The 16,859-nt window shown below is 29.3% G+C and overlaps 4 protein-coding genes and 1 long non-coding RNA gene across 6 annotated transcripts; 2 read left to right on the forward strand and 3 right to left on the reverse strand.

Moving 5' to 3' along the window:
• The first annotated feature begins 150 nt into the window (after positions 1–150).
• On the forward strand, positions 151–1,628 carry LOC134831556 (LETM1 domain-containing protein 1). Its single transcript, XM_063845311.1, has 4 exons — positions 151–405; positions 466–836; positions 897–1,265; positions 1,320–1,628. Exons 1-4 carry the CDS (start codon positions 302–304, stop codon positions 1,580–1,582), a joined length of 1,107 nt encoding a protein of 368 aa, XP_063701381.1. The 5' UTR covers positions 151–301; the 3' UTR covers positions 1,583–1,628.
• Positions 1,629–1,734: 106 nt separating this feature from the next.
• On the reverse strand, positions 1,735–2,431 carry LOC134831557 (uncharacterized). 2 transcript variants are annotated; one of them, XR_010162004.1, is made up of 3 exons: positions 2,049–2,098; positions 1,913–1,980; positions 1,735–1,873 (listed from the first exon to the last, which is right to left on the reverse strand). It is a non-coding gene; the product is annotated as an uncharacterized LOC134831557 (long non-coding RNA). The 2 variants fall into 2 exon arrangements; XR_010162005.1 differs by lacking the exon at positions 2,049–2,098 and adding an exon at positions 2,163–2,431 and having other exon boundaries at positions 1,783–1,853.
• An 18-nt stretch (positions 2,432–2,449) lies between these two features.
• On the reverse strand, positions 2,450–11,656 carry LOC134831554 (lysosomal cholesterol signaling protein). The gene is made up of 10 exons (XM_063845309.1): positions 11,334–11,656; positions 7,548–7,806; positions 6,603–7,090; positions 5,831–6,358; positions 4,304–4,527; positions 4,145–4,240; positions 3,771–4,056; positions 3,522–3,714; positions 2,817–3,118; positions 2,450–2,758 (listed from the first exon to the last, which is right to left on the reverse strand). The coding sequence occupies exons 1-10, from the start codon at positions 11,462–11,464 to the stop codon at positions 2,557–2,559; spliced, it is 2,709 nt and encodes a 902-aa protein (XP_063701379.1). The 5' UTR covers positions 11,465–11,656; the 3' UTR covers positions 2,450–2,556.
• On the reverse strand, positions 7,873–10,592 carry LOC134831555 (pre-rRNA 2'-O-ribose RNA methyltransferase FTSJ3). Its single transcript, XM_063845310.1, has 3 exons — positions 10,456–10,592; positions 8,209–10,390; positions 7,873–8,145 (listed from the first exon to the last, which is right to left on the reverse strand). The coding sequence occupies exons 1-3, from the start codon at positions 10,520–10,522 to the stop codon at positions 7,944–7,946; spliced, it is 2,451 nt and encodes an 816-aa protein (XP_063701380.1). The 5' UTR covers positions 10,523–10,592; the 3' UTR covers positions 7,873–7,943.
• Positions 11,657–12,543: 887 nt separating the features above from the next.
• Positions 12,544–16,233, forward strand: LOC134829838 (protein Smaug). Its single transcript, XM_063843117.1, has 5 exons — positions 12,544–12,682; positions 13,041–13,896; positions 13,977–14,912; positions 14,972–15,200; positions 15,261–16,233. Exons 2-5 carry the CDS (start codon positions 13,122–13,124, stop codon positions 15,853–15,855), a joined length of 2,535 nt encoding a protein of 844 aa, XP_063699187.1. The 5' UTR covers positions 12,544–12,682; positions 13,041–13,121; the 3' UTR covers positions 15,856–16,233.
• Positions 16,234–16,859: the final 626 nt, after the last annotated feature.

Raw genomic sequence — 16,859 nt, forward strand, 5'->3', positions numbered from 1 at the left:
ATACTATAAATACTATTTTATACTATTTATAAATAAAAATATTCATATTTATCATTTTAAATGTAGTAAATATATTTAAGCAAGTAAGTAAATATTCGATTGGTGCTTGACATTCTATTTGAGAAAAGAGGCGAATGAAATCGATAAACATCATTTTTATAGATCCTTTTTCATTTCAATATTTATTTACACTTTATCTTTACGGAAACTTTATTGAACAGAATCCTTTAAATATTTAAAAAACAAATATTAAATAAAATGATGATATGATATTTTATATCCCACATTTGCTCTCAGAAAGATGTCACTTAAAATTATACAAAATTACGCAAAACAGGCAGTCAACATTAATCGAACGTTAATACATGGTGCAATTACACAACATGATTGCCGATTCTTTGCTAGGTAACTTATTTACTTTTGTCATTTCAATATATGGAATACATTTAAGCACTCTTTATTTAGTACACCAAAAGACAAAGTGGAGACGAAAATATCAAGTTATAGTGAAATCAATGAAGTTGGACGAAGTAACGTTCGAGGATATTTTTTTGGGAAGTTTTTCGATTATGTTCAGAATTATGATAAAATTATCGAAAAACGATTTCCTGGTGCCATGCAAGTGTATCGTGTTTTTATGACAGGTGTAAGGGAATTTGTTAAAGATATGATACGTTTCTTAAAAATAACAAAAATAGCAAATAATTCAGAACTAGGACTTAGAGCACTGAATCGCAGTGAAATCGAATGTTATTATTATTTACCAAAGGACATGTTCAAAATAGCACCTACATTATTAATATCGGCATTGCCCTTAGCAAATTACGTAGTTTTTCGTACGTATTAAAATTTGTAAAACATATTTAGAAAATAAGTAATATTTTATTTTCTTTTAGCTATTGCATACATGTATCCACGAACATTTTTGACCTCCCATTTTTGGACTGAAAAACAAAAGAATGATTTCAGGATAGCTTATCTAAGAGAAAGACTTATTTACAACAAACCGGTTTTTCGTTTACTGCAAGCTAGATTGGACGTTTTGAAAAAAACGAACGATACAAAATTAGAACATGCAAAAATGAAGTCCGTTTTAGATTACCTAGGTAGTGGAACACATCCTTCACCAGAAGAAATAATAAGATTGAAGACGATTTTTACAAAGAAGCCTTTTAATTTAGAATCCCTTACCTCTAGACATTTAACCTATTTATGTTATCTATACAGCTTACACACATGGGCAGGAAAAAGAGGACGATTGAGCGGTACTACTATTACTTATTAAGTTTGAAATATGTATTTTATATTATTGTTATTAGAACGTTCGTACCTTATTCATCATATGGACTTGGCTATTGATCGTGAAGGTGGAGCTCATAATATGAACGAAGATTCTTTACGACATTCGTGCTTTTTGCGTGGGTTGAATCCAACAAACCTAACCAAAGAAGAAATGACCGACTATTTAAAAAAATGGGTTTTAGTATCTAATGAAGTAGATGGTGAATGTGTTAGTTTATATTTGCATTTGCCGATATTTTTGGCATACAACCATCCTAATAATTGGAAATTGATACATTAACATGAATAAAATAATTCTTTTGGATCCGCATTTTTATTTATATATTACTCATTATATTTATCGAGGATTCACAACTTCTTTTCGAGCTGCATCTTGTAATAGCTGGGTGTCGATATCATCAGATGGGAGTTGAACATAACGTACAACTGAGCCGCGAATAAAACAATTTTTTACTGAGAGCATGTGTGGATATTTCTCTGGATCTGTTATATTTATATCATTGAGTTTTATGTTAAGATACTGATCTACAGAATGAAGTGTCCCGCAAATGCTTAAATCAAATAAAAAAACCTAATTATTAAATATGTCAAATCGTATAATGAAACTAACCTGACATCATTTTTCAGTTCCACTACAACGTCTTTCCCAACCAGTGACTTGAAGAATGAGTAAAAGAGCTGCAATTTGAAATACGTATGTATTTGACTAATAAACTTTTAATTATTAAATCTAATTATTAATTTACCATTTTATTTAGTTGTTTATGAAAGTTTATGAAACAACAATAATAATGCTGGTATTTACTTTAAATTCCCTTTTGCCGTTAAAGAAATACTTACCTTAATGTTTAAATACTTACATATTTATTATAAGAGGTTTCAGGTTGGGTTTCATTGCTTTTAAATGCCCACAAATTGATAAACTTTGAAACTTAATCAAACGGTTTCGCCTTTATTCAGAATTTTGGTATGTTTCGCACACCAAATAACACAAAAATATTTTTTTTTTAAATATATGATCAAAATGCTCTAATTCTGATATTTATGCCACAATCCCTCATTTACGATGTATTTTTATGAAAACTGACTCCCTCATAAGAAAAAAAAATAAATATGCACATAGGTATATATTTTACTTAATTAATTTGTTTATTTAAATAAAGATAAGCATGCACAGCACTTTTTTTTTGTCAATAGGACTGTTTTCAATTTAATTTTTATTTAAGTATACTGCAAAGTAAAATTAAATATTTTTTAAAAACGGCCACAAAACGTGTAAAGTAAATTTTTATCGTAAAAATGATAAGCATTATTGGTGTGTCTCATAATTCTACCATCTATCAAAGCTTTTCCGTAGCTCACAGCATCACAGCGATCTTTAGCTAGACCAACTTCAACAAGCCAATCTACAAAATCTCGTCCATAGAATACATTCTTGTACACTTGAATGCGCCATCTGATAAGATTATGTCGTTTTATTAATATTTTAAAACTCAAGTTTATGTAGTACTTACCTTTTGTTCCTCGCTATTTCTCGGCGGCAATGTTCTAGATGATGCTTTGTAAATTGCTCGCAGATACTCTTTGTTTCAAAACTCAGCTCATCCCATAATGGGAGGTTAAGAGTCGTTGATCCACACCACATATTTTTACATATTTTGAAAATGCGAGAAAACATATCACCTGTATCTGTTATAAATACCGCAAAAACCATTAAAGTTTGACCAAAATTCAAAAAAGCATCCAAAAATGTTATTTCAACATATATTCCTGACATTCCTTCCATTACAAGTGTCCATATTGAAATTGATAGGCCCTAAATTAATTCAATTATCATTCAAAAGAATATTTTTTTAAAAAATCGATACAATAGTTAAAAATATTAAAAAAATATAAAATATATATGTTTGTATATAAATGTTACGCTATTAAAAATAATAATAATAAACAAACAGGCTTGTATAATCTAGATTAAAATCAAAAAATGATTTGATCTTTTTTGAGGCGAGATATCAGATTTGCAAATCTGAGTAATCAAAAAAAAATTATATGATCTGGAAATTGATTTAAATGAACGATCAAATCCATTTTTTTCAATTTTTTACGAAATTTCTCGAAGACGGACGGACGGACAGGCACAATACCGCAAAAAAGAAATTGAAATGCAATAAAAAAAAACACTATTGAACTGTAGGTCCAGTGCATAAATTCAAACTTACTACAAACATTGAACATAGGAGCAATATTAATAGTACAATGTGTTTCATAGTTTCTATTGTTTCTGTATTAGAATCATCTTCTAACGGCTCTAACCCTTCACGATTTTGCTCTTTATAATTCTTAATTATTGATTTGCAATTTTGTCTAGATATTCCTGCACAATTGTACTGAGAAGGACACAAATTCTTTTCACTGCGAATGGTAAAATATTAAAATCAATTATTAAATTAACATGAAATATCACTTACGATACAATCGTGGTTTCATCATTGGGTATAAGATCTTCAATATCGACTACCCCATGGCTATTATTTTGTATTGAACAATTATCTTCGAAAGTTGAACTTTTACAACAAGTATTAACGTGTAACGTTTTTTGATTTTCTCTTATTTCGTCGTCTGAGGATTCAGTATCAAGATTATGTTTATTAAAATTCATCTGTTGAATATTCACAGATGATCTAATATGAGGAATTTTTGTATTCACTGCATTGCCAAGTAAATTTGATGTACTCGCAGTAGTTAATGGAGATTCTATTTAGAATAGCGATAGGTATATGTATTTATAAAATAAATAAAAAATAATTTAACTGATTTGATTTTACTAATTAACTTAACCTACCTAATTCGGAATCAGATACGACATCTCTTACCAAGGATAGATATTTTTCTTGAATTCTTTTATGTCGTTGATGCAAAACCAAACAGCCTACAATAACTAAAAAAGGTTTTCATTTATTATTAAAAACTAATAAAGAATATGGTGAATAAAAACAATTACCTATAAAACACATGACCAAAATAAAAACAGATATGGCTGCTTGTGCATTACCGTATTGAAAACTTGGATTTCTCTTTTCTGATATATTTTTATCTGGATCAAATATTAATAAAATTGAAACTAATATAGTGGGAATACCCCAGCCAATCAAAACAAATGCTGGCCAGAGTTTTAGAACGAAACACAAACTTCTACATTCCATGAATAACAAGCATACAGCATATCTAAAAATATAAACAATATATTTATATTATCATTTTAATAGTAAACATAAATTTATGCTTATTAACAAAAATATGCATAACGAGAACGATTTATTGTTCATTAAGGCTGCTCCAAATTTTTTTCTATGTTTTTGACCCATTTCAAAAGTCAAAAAATCCAGTGGAATAAAAAAGAGTTGAAAATTTCATCAAAATTGACCATTTTTTGGTTTTTTCCTATATTTTTTCAAGGAGTTTTCTAAATTTTTTAAAATTTTTTTTCAATTTTCAAGAATTTTGTATTAAAAAACATAATTGACATGACATGAAAAATTCATTCTTTGAAAGATTCATTTGTTTAAATTTTGTCATTTTGTATGACCCACCCATTTTGAAAAATAATTAAATTGATAAATAAAAAAAAATAATGATTTTTTTCGATTTTTTCACACTTAATTTTGGATCATAAAATGGGGCACCGGACATAACTATAAAATTTTATGTGGTGCGGCCTAACTTGAAAAAAAAAATAGGCCGTTTTAAAGTCATTGGTTTAAAATCGAATTTTTCGTAAATATATTTCCCGGGCGAAAAAAATAAATCGCACAACTAACATTTTTAACAAACTGAGAAAAATCGATTTAAAGTTTTTTACGGTTTTTGAGCTTTAAAAATTTTTTTAAAAACTATTTCTTCATTTTTAAATTTACAAAAGTAAATAATTGGCCTATAAAAACAATTTTTGTGCAGAAATTTTTTTTATCTAATCTCTAAGGGGTAGTTTTGGGAGATTTTTTATTGAGAAAAAGGATAAATCGCACAATTGCACAAAATTTCATATAAAAATGAGATTTTTTAACTTTTCCAATTTCAATATTTTTCCAAATTTTTTGGTTCAAGTTGACTTTTTATGTAATAACAGAGCATAAACAACACAAAATCATGAACAAAAAACGATTTGGAAAAATTTTTATATTTGACTTATTACCAATTTTCATGTATTTTTGCGATTTATCCTTTTCGTCTATTCTTTCTATTGAAAAAACTGGTATTTTTTAAAAATTTTTGAAAATCTCTCAATGTATCTTAAAATACTCGTCTTAAGGCATATTTTCTCATTCTTAACTCAATTTTGTCAAAAATGTCAGTTGTGCGATTTATCCTTTTCGCCCGGGATTTAAATAGTAAATAATAACACAAAAACTTTATTTATATGAAGGTTTTTAGAAATAGGGTTAGAAAAAAATTAAGTTGCCTAATTTTTCTAAAATCTTTTTAAAAATCAAATTTTAATATTTAAAATAGATCGTAAATACTTATTTACATGGCTGTCCACAAGCGAGAGCTGTATGCACCAATAGTAAAAAAACAAAACTGTAGAACCATTCGCCATCCTGTATTTTGTCCAAGCATCGACCACAATATTACTCCAATGCATTCAATGAACTGTGAAATAACTAAGCAAGTTGTGATACGATACGGCATTCTTTTGATTTTCTTTGATATCAGTAATTGAAGCACTACAAAAATAGCTGCGACGATAGAAAATATACTTATGTCCAGAGCAAATTTATCCAACTCAATCATGTAATCAGATGGATTTAGATTATGAATTGCTATCATTTTTGCGGAAATAAACATAAGCGGTGCTGACACGAATGTGGATAAAATCATACTACTCCCAATCAAGTCGATGTCTTGATTATACTGAGAAGCTATAACAAAAACACCAGGAGCCGCAGGAAACGTTCCATAGAGAAATCCAAATGTGCTTAGGTCTGTAGTATCGGTAAAATTTACTCCAGCATTCATTAAATTCACGGTTTGGCGTGTGATAATCGGTAGAACAAGGCTAAAAATAGTATTGTTTTTTTTTTACATTAAATAAGTTAAAAAAAAAGAACTAATCCGACGCTTTCAAAATTTTCACTTTTATTATCAGAATGGGTATCGTGAGAGTCAATTATGGACGAGTTTTCAAGTCATATGACTTTCAAAATTCGTCATTGGTCCATAATGGTCTCTTACGATACCAAAAAGTAAATAAAATGGGAACATCGAAATCTATAGTTCAGTTACAAGGATTGTATACTTACAGCTTTACGATGATCAATATTCCAGGTAAAATAAAACCACCTTTTTGAAATGTTTTTGCTTTACCGACCATTCGAATCCCCAATAAAAACAATGCTGTTCCGGAAAAGGAGTTTCCAAAAACTTTCAAAACGCTTAATAAAGCTAGCGGCAAGCTATTTGGGAAAATGATTCCTCCAAACACTCCCAAAAGTGTCATTAGTAATACTGGGTTAAAAAATATATTCTTCATTGTATTTAAAACAGCACCCAATTTTCTCTGAACATTAGAATTGTTGCTATTATCGTGTGACTGAGGACATCTCACAATGGTGTTATTAGCTGTTTCGTTCTTCTGTTTTATTTTCGTTATTTCCAGTAAAATGTACCCAATTGGATTTAATAAAGCTAAAGATATAGGTGCCAGAAGGTATATATATGAAGCATATTCAGGATGAGATGTACCGTACAATGCATATATCAATCCATATCCGATTGCGAAATCGTTAGACTTTTAACAAGAATAAATATATATGAATAGAAGAATAGTAAATATATATTCATATTGTATAATAGGAGTGTCCCAAAAACTTATCTTGTTTCGCGTTTACTTTCTTTTAAATAAATATTTTCAAACATTCAAACAGGAATGTACATTTAACTTTTCTTTATATTTTTTTGATTTTTTGTTGCAATTTTTAAATGTTTTTGGACGTTGATTAACATTGAATTAAATTTACTTTATAATATTTTCAAATTGGAACTTAAAATTAGAAAAAAATGTGAGTACTTGGATTTTTGGAAAAAAAAAGTCTAAAGACCTATTTAAAAACAGTATCATAAAATAATACAAAATTAAACAATGTAACAGTACAAAAATATATTTATAGAAATTCTATATGCATCATGCTTAATTTTAAACAGAAATAGCTTTTGGGAACCCTAAGTAATGCTTAAATCTTAAGTACCTGTGTTGAGAATATCGCCAGTAAACCGGATTTCCCCAAATTAATGGGTCGGATAACAAGTAAACTAATTATTATAACTGAAAAAAACACAATAGCCTTCGATATAAAGATTGACAGAAGGAACGTCCAATTAACTGCTGTCCAATTTAACTCGGATAAAGACAAAAAAATAAGTGAAGGTAAAGCGAAGTTTCCCACAAATGTTCCTAAACCTTTGGCTTCTGTATTTGAGATAATGTTCAACCTTCCGGCAAAATACCTGAAATTAAACAAACAATGTTATATTTAAAGTATGTGTGTATTTAAGTTCAAAAATTAAAACTCATTTTATTATTAATATGTATTTGTTAGATTTATTACAAAATCTACGTAAAAACAAACAAACTATAAGTAAGCCTATTTTTTTGCTTTAGATTTTTTTATTTTTCGACGTTTAACTGCATCCATTCCACGTTTATCTTTCTTGAGTCGTGGATCAACAACTTTGAAACGACCTTCAACTCCTTTTGGTCTTCTTACTTTCTTTCCTGCAATACCTGTGCGTTTGGCTACAACATATGTGATTTCTTTTTTCTTATTATCTGCCTTTCTGTATAATCTAAAAATATGACATTAATAAATTTTTATTTAATCGAAAGTTATGAATAACAAGGTAACTCACTTTTTTAATGCTCTAATTTTTTCTTGATTTGTATTGTCTACATTTTCCAAAATTGTTTCTGCTTTTTTCTTAACCTTTTCTAGACGTTTAAGGCCCCGACGCTTTTTACGTGATTTAGCTTCAATCACTTTTTTTATTGAACGAACATTCATTTCTTCGACCCGTTTCCTGTAGTTCTGAACAAGCTCTTCTGGAATAAGCGTGCCTTTTTTCATTGTTTCTGCCTCATCTTTAATGAACCAGTCAGGTAGACTTTCATCATTGAACATATATCTATTCCAAGCAGCATCAGTTGCGTCTCTTCGATTTTTTCGACTTGTAGCTATAATTTGACCTAGTGCAAGCTCTTCTTCTGATAACTTTACCTTTTTCACTTTGGGTCCTGTTGTTACTATTTCAAAGCCATTCAACCCATTAACTTTTTCTATTTTTTCATACTCGGAAATTTGTCCTTCATCTTCTGTCTCACTAGATGAAGAATTATATTCGTTATCCAAATATCGAACACGGCGTTTAGCCTTTTTTCCCAATGATTCCAAATCTACTGTTTGTTTTGCTACATTGGCAACTGATACACCTTTATTTTCATATTCATGCGTAAGAGCATCAAGGTCGAAGTCTTCTTCTTTTTCGTTGTCACTGTTCAATAATTTGAAAGATTCCTTTTCGAACCAAAGTTTGGCTTTCATTAATCTTTTGTCATCCTTACTTCGATAATCCAAGTCCGTTATTAACGGGTTTCGATTGCGTTCAATATTGTTATCATACTTTTCTTCATCAGCATTACTTTCTTCGGACCCTTCAAATGCCATTTTGCCAGTTTGGTCCAAGTCCATATCACTATTTTCCTCTTCATCTTGCATCAAGGTACTGTCATCTTCATACAAGTCACCTTTTTCATCTCTTTGATATCGCACAAACTTTGATTTTGAATCGGAAATTACTTTTTTTCTTCGTTCTACAACTAGATCTGGCTCAACATCTATTAATCTTTCAAGCTCTTTTTTATTTTTGACCTGCTCTAGTGAAAACATCATTCCATCACCCTCTTCTGTAGGGCCACTGTCTCCTTGTATTACCATTTTTAAGTTTAATTTGTTGGCTAATTTTGAACGTTCTTTATTTGCTTTCTTTTTCTTACGTTTAGCATCACGTTCCTGTTCCAATTGCATTTCGTCAATATTTTGCTGAATATTCTGTAATTCTGTCTCTTCCGTTTCATATTTTGCTACAGCTACAACTTCTTGTGATGATGACATGTCATTTGTCTGTTTATTACCATAAAAATGTTCATGCAAGATTTTCCACCATTTTAGTACCTCCCTTAGATCTTTTCTTCCTAAAACTTTGATATCACGACAACATGCTATTATTTCATTTGTTGTAGCTATATGATCCTTTATCTCTTGAGTATCAAGAATTATTTCAGTTGTGTTTGCAAGCAAATTTAAACCATTTTCGGCCGCTATGAATTCTGATGCAGGCAATATTTTGCGGACATCAATGTTTTCGTATCCCTTAGGCTTTGCTTTTTTATCGTTCTTGTTTGATTCTTTTAAGAGGTTTATTTTAATTTGCGGCTCAATATCCAACTCTTCAAAAATAAATTTTGGGTCAAAAAATCTACAATCTATCTTTTGGGGTGCTTTATAAGATTGACAAACGACAAAAATTTCTGCAGATTCTTTACGTGATGCAGATGGTTTTGTGGCATGCACCTTTTTAAAAAGTTGTTTTAGTACCCATATTAATGCATTGTAATCTTTTGACCGAAAGACCTTAGTGACAAACCAACCGCCTGGCCGCAGAAACTCTGATGCTAGCTTTACAGCACTTAACGTCAAACAAATTTGTTGATACGCATCGTAGATCCAACTTTTACCCACATTGGGTGCTCCATCATTCAAAATTACATCTGCTTTCCATGTTTTAAGTTCTTTAGTCAAAGAAGATCGACATTTATCAGTTGTTATATCCTCAATCAAACTTATACATCCGGGCACCGTTTTTATTGGAAACAAATCGACACCTATGACAATGCTGGATACAGGCATATTTTGTTTTGCGACTTGCATCCATCCACCTGGAGCTGCACATAAATCTATGCATACTTGTGACTGTTGGAGAAATCCGAATTTTCTATTAAGTTGAATAAGCTTAAAGGCAGCCCGAGAGCGAAAACCTAAAATAGTTTTGAAAATGTTTAGGCATAACTCTCACAAATAGAAATTAATTAAAAATTTCAACCTGTTTCTTTTGCTAGCTTGTAAAACTTATCCTTTCTGTCTTTTCCAATTTTAGTTTTTTTCCCCATGTTTAATTATTATTATAATTCTGAAAAAAAACTTTACCACACGTGGGAAAACGTAATGCACATTTATGAGTAAATAAGAGCAATCGCGTTCGTTTTTATTCGTCTCAATAATGAAGAGATGAATTAACTTGGAGACGATTTATTTGCTGGTATTTATGTATATACATGTTTACTTAAATATTTATTAAATGGCGCCATCCATCAATGAAAACCGTCAGAATTCAGCGACCCCCACCCCTAATTTTCGTTACGCCCACGGAAAAGAGAATTTTTAATGAATACTATAAGTTCAAATTTTAATCGGGAGTTTCCGAAAAACTTTAAAAAATTGAATTGAATAAAAAATTGACAAAAAAGCTTTCAAAATCGAAAATGTTAATAATATTCTGATATCGTACATTGCTGTTTACCCTTTTTACCCCTTCATTGGTATCCGCTGTATGTAAATTTGATTAATTAATGGATGACGCCTAAGCACTTATGTAATGGTTTTGATCGCATTTTTAAAAAATATGTTGAATAGTTGTCTAATTAACTCTTTTTTTTTAATTTTACTAATTAGTAATTAATTTTTACTAAGTTTTAATGTTTAATGCAACATTTTATTAGATTTTTACAATTTTATAAACATTTGTATACATATCTCTCTTTTTTGCTCTAAAAATTTAAAACCCACAAAGAGAGTAGTAGAACTTAGAAGGATTGAAAGTTTGTAAAATTTTAGATAAATATTTAAATAATTTTTTTGTAATATAAAAAGAAATATAAAGACAAAAATCTTAAATGGTTTTATTCAACAAAAAAATCTTACCCAACAATAATACAAGTAAAGCATTGTATTAACGCTGGATACAAATTATCCATTGAAATGTTCACATCACTAGAATTATTTGGTAATTTTTCGGTTTCATTGGTGCCAATAATTGTTTCAATTTCATTCATTTTGTTTTCGTTTTAATATTTATCATCACGGTAAATTAATTTTTATTACTTTGTTATTTGCAAAAAAAAAAACAACAATAAATTTATTTGTAGATTTATTTTTATAAATTTATTTGTAAATCGATCACAGATGTTTCTTTTTTTTATAAAAATGATATTATAAAGTGACTTCTTAAAATTTTAAATCATTTAAATATTTACACATTTGATTTTTCATATTATTCAAATTATCAAAAAGTATTTATTTACATATCTATTTGTATATTTATGCCGTATGAGTATTTAAATAAATACTTATAATATTTAATATCCACATGCCAAATAAATTATAAAATACCTACTTTTATTTGTGAAATGGGAAAAATTAAAAAGTTTTCGTGTGAATCTACAGCCAAATCTAAAATATGTCATGACAAAAATGAAATTTTGGCTCGAAATAAACCTACAAAAGGTAATGAACGACGATGTAAGAAAAGAGAACGGAAGTCTAATGAAAAAGTCAAAATCCTTCAGCGAATTAATGCAACACAAACAGCATTTATAGAAGATAAAGCACGTGAAAAACGTGAAAAGACAGAAATAATAAGAGATGTTAAGCCCCTTCTCGATGCTTTGCCTTCGATGGACTCGATATTTAATTATAAAAATAAAAAATTAATGACGGGCGTCCTAGCGTATGATAGACCACATTGCAAACGACAAGAAAAACAGCGAAGGCGAGAAAAATCGGCAATGGAATTTCACGAAAAGCTTTGTAGACACAAGAATTTAGTACAAAAATTTTGTCTCTTAACAGCATTGGAACGGAAGGAATTGATTCGAAATAGGATGATTTGTCGACAAAATAAAAAAGATGAATTGAAATCACAGTAACCAAACAAAAAACTGTTTTTTTAATGAATAACTAAACTTAATTCAAATTATTCAGTACGTATTCGATTTGACGTTCAAGAGATTACCCAAATATCGTATAAATTAGTTAAATATTGTCGAAAATTACCCAAATAAATACCCCGCAAATACCAAATACATTTCTCAACTCAATATTTCTCTCTCACTCTATGTCAACTGACATTAAATTTCATTTTGCTTTGGAACGCTGCTCTGATGACTGGTTGGTGCTAATTGTCCATAAAGAGAAACAATATTAATTTTATTAAAGGGCTAAAACTAAAAAAGTACGACAGTATTTAAATGCAGTCTTAAAATATTGTATAGGTAAGATAAAAAAAAATTATTCTTGTATAAAAAAAATACCTGATTCATTATATTTTTATTTGGCTTTGTGGGTTAAACAGACATCTTGAAATTGAAAGAAAAATTTTATAATTCGGAAAAAGCCAAAAAATATTTTAGTTAATTACTAATAAAATGTTGTTACTTTGATTATGATTATCACTAAATCATTTTTACTTCTAAAAGGTATTTTTATATGAAAAAATCAAATGTTAAGAAAAGGAGGGAATTTTTTCCATATCATGAAGCATATCCATAGCATGAAGAAGATACTTAATTAAATAAGCCAGTACGAATTTTTAGTTCTAACAATTAAATGATAATTGAATAATTTTTTCAGCATCCAAAGCTCATTGCAATTATATCGATTCAATTCATTGCAATAAACAAAAACACGAAAAAATAAAAGACTCTTTAAAAAATGAAATTTACATCTTGTGATAAAAGCAACAAGGAAAATAGCAGAACAGCAAATGCAAGGTTTTGTGAGCAGTATAGTTTTTTGGAGTCTCTTTTTGAGCAGTGGAATAGTTGTGAGCGTACAGTCGTACTATGTGCTCTCTTGAAACGCATGTCCTTTTCGAATCTCAAATTTTTACAGCTAGCGATTCAGCAAAATATCATTCAGAATTATGGGCTACAAACAAAATATCAAGAAGAAGAAAGGGACTCGAACGATGTTGCTTTTTTGAACCAGCTTGCAAATAAATACAAAAAATTTGGAAAAGATTCATCAAATAATTGCTTATCTAAAGACTCGTTGCTACACAACTCAATTTCGTTTGCAAACTCTACTGAAAATCTCGATCATTATCAAAAGAAGCAGGATATTCTAACAGACCTTTTAACATATTTACCGTTGCTTAGACCACAAAATGACGAAGCAAAATCTGTTTATATGAATTTAATACCATTTTTTGTGGAAGACTCTATTCAACACATTGTCCCAACTGATCTGGTCCAACAATTTTTTTCTTATCTCCTCATTCATCCAGCAATTACATCAGAAGACCGCCGTTCTCTTAGTCATTGGCTAAAACATCTGCAAGATCATATTTCGTCAAGCCTTACAACAAAACAGTTGCCTCTTGATAACAATTTTAAGTTTTCCGATTTACAATCACCATATTTAACCTCTTCCACTTCGTCACTATCGTCGGCATCATGGAAAACCACTTTAGGTAACTTACAAACGGGTAAGCGTGCATATTTTTCTTATTTGCCATAGTGTTCGGTAAATATTGACGACAGGTATTAATTATTCACAATTTTTCAGGCTCAATGGTGTATACACCATCGCATCATGATGTTTCAGACTGGGATTTGACTAATATACAAATGACTCAAGATTTTTGCGATGACTTGAAACAAATTTCTTCTTCATCTACCAAAATTTCAAAAGCTTCGTCAATCGTTGTAGGCAATAATTCTCAATTGAATCAAAACAACCAAAAGAACGCATCCACTAGTCATTTAGGCAAAGAGAAGGGAGGCATGGATGATCTTCATGTGTCTTTCAGTAAGAATGGCACCGAAATATTCGACTTCGAATACGATGATTATAAATCAAACACACATGTCGGATTTGAAACTATAACTGGAACCGATTATTTAACAGTACCTGAAAGTAGTGGAGGATCATGGAATACGAATGGGACAGTTAAAACACGTCGTTCAAACAGTTTAACAACAGCAACTAGTTGCCACTCAAATCCATGTTCATCTGTTGAGAATCTTGCAATCACCCAAAAACCTAGAAGTTTTTCGTTGTCGGGAGACAGTCTCCGAACAAACTTAACATCACATAGTTCAGAAACTCGTCTTGACGACATAATAAAGCCAAATCATGTAAGATATTCACATAAAGTTGGTATGAGTGGAATTGGCCAATGGCTTAAGACTTTAAGATTGCACAAGTACGTCTGGCTTTTTACCAATCTCACATATGAACAAATGCTTGATATTACTGAAGACTATTTAGAAAATTTAGGAGTTACAAAAGGTGCAAGGCACAAATTAGTTTTATGTATCCAAAAGTTAAAGGATCGATCTTCTTTGTTATATCAAATTGAAAATGATTTGATGACTGGGGTAAAACAACCTCATCAAGTATTAGAAGATATGACAACTATTGTAACGACGCCAATGAAACCGGTCGATGTCTACAATAAAGATGATGTTGCAACTTTATTTTATAAAGTTGTGGACGCAAGTACGTACTAAGTCTTTCCTTCTCATTAATGAACTTTAACTAAATTTTTACTTTTCTAGTTGTATCGATGGTAGCATCTAAACCGATTTATAATCAACAAGACGAAGATACTATTAATGTGGTTCTTTGGTTGCTAGAGCGTTCATTACATAATGAAGCTTTTATGGCACAGACTAATCAACTAAAAGAACATAAATTTAAATTGAGTAAAATTAAAAATCAATATTTTTCTTCAAAAGGACATTACAACAAAAATAGCGTGAATAACAATGGTTTAAACAAATTACGGTAAAATATGATTGCTCAATTTATTCTCAAAAATGTATAATAAATAAAACTCGTTTTTAGATGGAATAACAATCAAAAACATAAATCTGGTAGCTCTGAAGGTTTGAAGATGCATCGAAAAAATTCTAACAATATGCAAAATTTTCCAAACTTTTCTGCAAAACACAACAACTATCTTTCAAATAATCAAAACGCATTACATCAAAATTCATCACATGTAAATAATAACAATAACTACTATAAAAGTTCTTCCTATCCAAATTTCACATCTTCAAATACAAGAGTATTAACGAGCAATGTGCTGAACAGTGTAGTGACTTACAACGAGAAGGATGTATATCCTCTTCGTCCATCATCTGGAAGCCAGGAAGTACAAAATCGTGATATTCAAAACGTTGTCCATGAATTTAATGAATCATATCGACACTCGATTAGCAATTTGATATCGATGCAGCCTTTAATTATGCAGCAACCAATACAAATAGTTTCTGAAGCTAAGCCGAAAAAAGTCGACAAAACAGTTTTGGTTAAATGTGGATCAAAGTCAGAGACAACCAATGAAGCTAATCAAAAAAATAAAGTTAGCAGTATTGGTGACATAAACAGTCGTCTTGAATTTTTATGTTTACAAATGACAGAACAAGCAATTAATTAAATCATTCATACAAATTTTCTCAACCATAAACATAAAAATATTATATTTTATAAAGGTCTTATATTCAATGATGATTTATAAAAACGCTTAGTTTATTTATTAACAAAGCATTGGTAAAAAATGTTCAATTTTTATTAATTGAATAATTTATGTTATTTTTGTGTTAGTTACATAAACACTACATAATAATTTTATTTAAAATCCTAGTGAAATGAAAATTTTTGAATGTGTGATACGTTATAAAAAGCAACAAAATTGGTTGTAATTATTTAAGTTGTTCAAAAATATAGTAAAGTTACTTGTATTTATTAATTACGTACTACATGTTGACCTTATCGTTTGAAAAAAAATAACGATTAAATAAAAAAATATTTACAACAAAACATAATTTTTCAGTATGTGTTTTTATCTTTGCATAGTGAGTACAGAGCGTTTGATATATCCTTCTTTTCTATGTGATTTTCAAAATTCAATTTGATTGACAATTTCAAATTTAATTTTCAATTTTTAGGTTTAAAATTAATGTTTCACCAAAAAACTAGAAAAAAATGTAAATTGAGATTTTCGAAAAAAAAAAAAATGTTTTTCTTAAAAAATATTAAGGATTTTTTTTAAATTAAGCATTCAATTAATCTTTAAGATTTTTGGTCTGAAATAATCTAAAATATTTCTTGCTTAAATATAAACATGTGATTCTGATTACTTACCTTTCATCGAAAACTACATACAGTAAAATTGTTTTATAAAGAGTATTTTTTTTATTGCAAAACACTTTTATTTTGATGTAATATAACAAATTGGATAATGCTTATTTATTAAACCTTAAGACCTTCAACCAAAAACATTTGTTATGACAATGTAAATAAAACATATGTAGTACAATGGCAAATTACCATAAAAATAGTCTAGATAATAAATGTTAAAACTATTATTTATAAAACAAAAAAAACTTAACATTTGTTTTTTTTTTATTTTTTCTACTACGACGAATCCAATTGGTTTGC

The sequence above is a fragment of the Culicoides brevitarsis genome, chromosome 2 (genome assembly GCF_036172545.1).
Source record: "Culicoides brevitarsis isolate CSIRO-B50_1 chromosome 2, AGI_CSIRO_Cbre_v1, whole genome shotgun sequence".
Lineage (NCBI taxonomy): Eukaryota > Metazoa > Arthropoda > Insecta > Diptera > Ceratopogonidae > Culicoides > Culicoides brevitarsis.

What these genes read in the sequence shown, in the direction of transcription:
- LOC134831556 (XM_063845311.1), top strand. Translation starts at nt 302, where the DNA reads ATGTCACTTAAAATTATACAAAATTACGCAAAACAGGCAGTCAACATT. An exon ending in GATTGCCGATTCTTTGCTAG is followed by an intron (nt 406 to 465) that starts GTAACTTATTTA and finishes CTCTTTATTTAG; the next exon opens with TACACCAAAAGACAAAGTGG. An exon ending in AAAAAGAGGACGATTGAGCG is followed by an intron (nt 1,266 to 1,319) that starts GTACTACTATTA and finishes TATTGTTATTAG; the next exon opens with AACGTTCGTACCTTATTCAT.
- LOC134831555 (XM_063845310.1), bottom strand. Translation starts at nt 10,522, where the DNA reads ATGGGGAAAAAAACTAAAATTGGAAAAGACAGAAAGGATAAGTTTTAC. An exon ending in CAAGCTAGCAAAAGAAACAG is followed by an intron (nt 10,391 to 10,455) that starts GTTGAAATTTTT and finishes AAACTATTTTAG; the next exon opens with GTTTTCGCTCTCGGGCTGCC. An exon ending in AAAATTAGAGCATTAAAAAA is followed by an intron (nt 8,146 to 8,208) that starts GTGAGTTACCTT and finishes TCATATTTTTAG; the next exon opens with ATTATACAGAAAGGCAGATA.
- LOC134831554 (XM_063845309.1), bottom strand. Translation starts at nt 11,464, where the DNA reads ATGAATGAAATTGAAACAATTATTGGCACCAATGAAACCGAAAAATTA. An exon ending in TTTACTTGTATTATTGTTGG is followed by an intron (nt 7,807 to 11,333) that starts GTAAGATTTTTT and finishes GTTTAATTTCAG; the next exon opens with GTATTTTGCCGGAAGGTTGA. An exon ending in TTTGGTCATGTGTTTTATAG is followed by an intron (nt 4,241 to 4,303) that starts GTAATTGTTTTT and finishes AACCTTTTTTAG; the next exon opens with TTATTGTAGGCTGTTTGGTT.
- LOC134829838 (XM_063843117.1), top strand. Translation starts at nt 13,122, where the DNA reads ATGAAATTTACATCTTGTGATAAAAGCAACAAGGAAAATAGCAGAACA. An exon ending in TTTAGGTAACTTACAAACGG is followed by an intron (nt 13,897 to 13,976) that starts GTAAGCGTGCAT and finishes ACAATTTTTCAG; the next exon opens with GCTCAATGGTGTATACACCA. An exon ending in TTATAAAGTTGTGGACGCAA is followed by an intron (nt 14,913 to 14,971) that starts GTACGTACTAAG and finishes TTACTTTTCTAG; the next exon opens with TTGTATCGATGGTAGCATCT.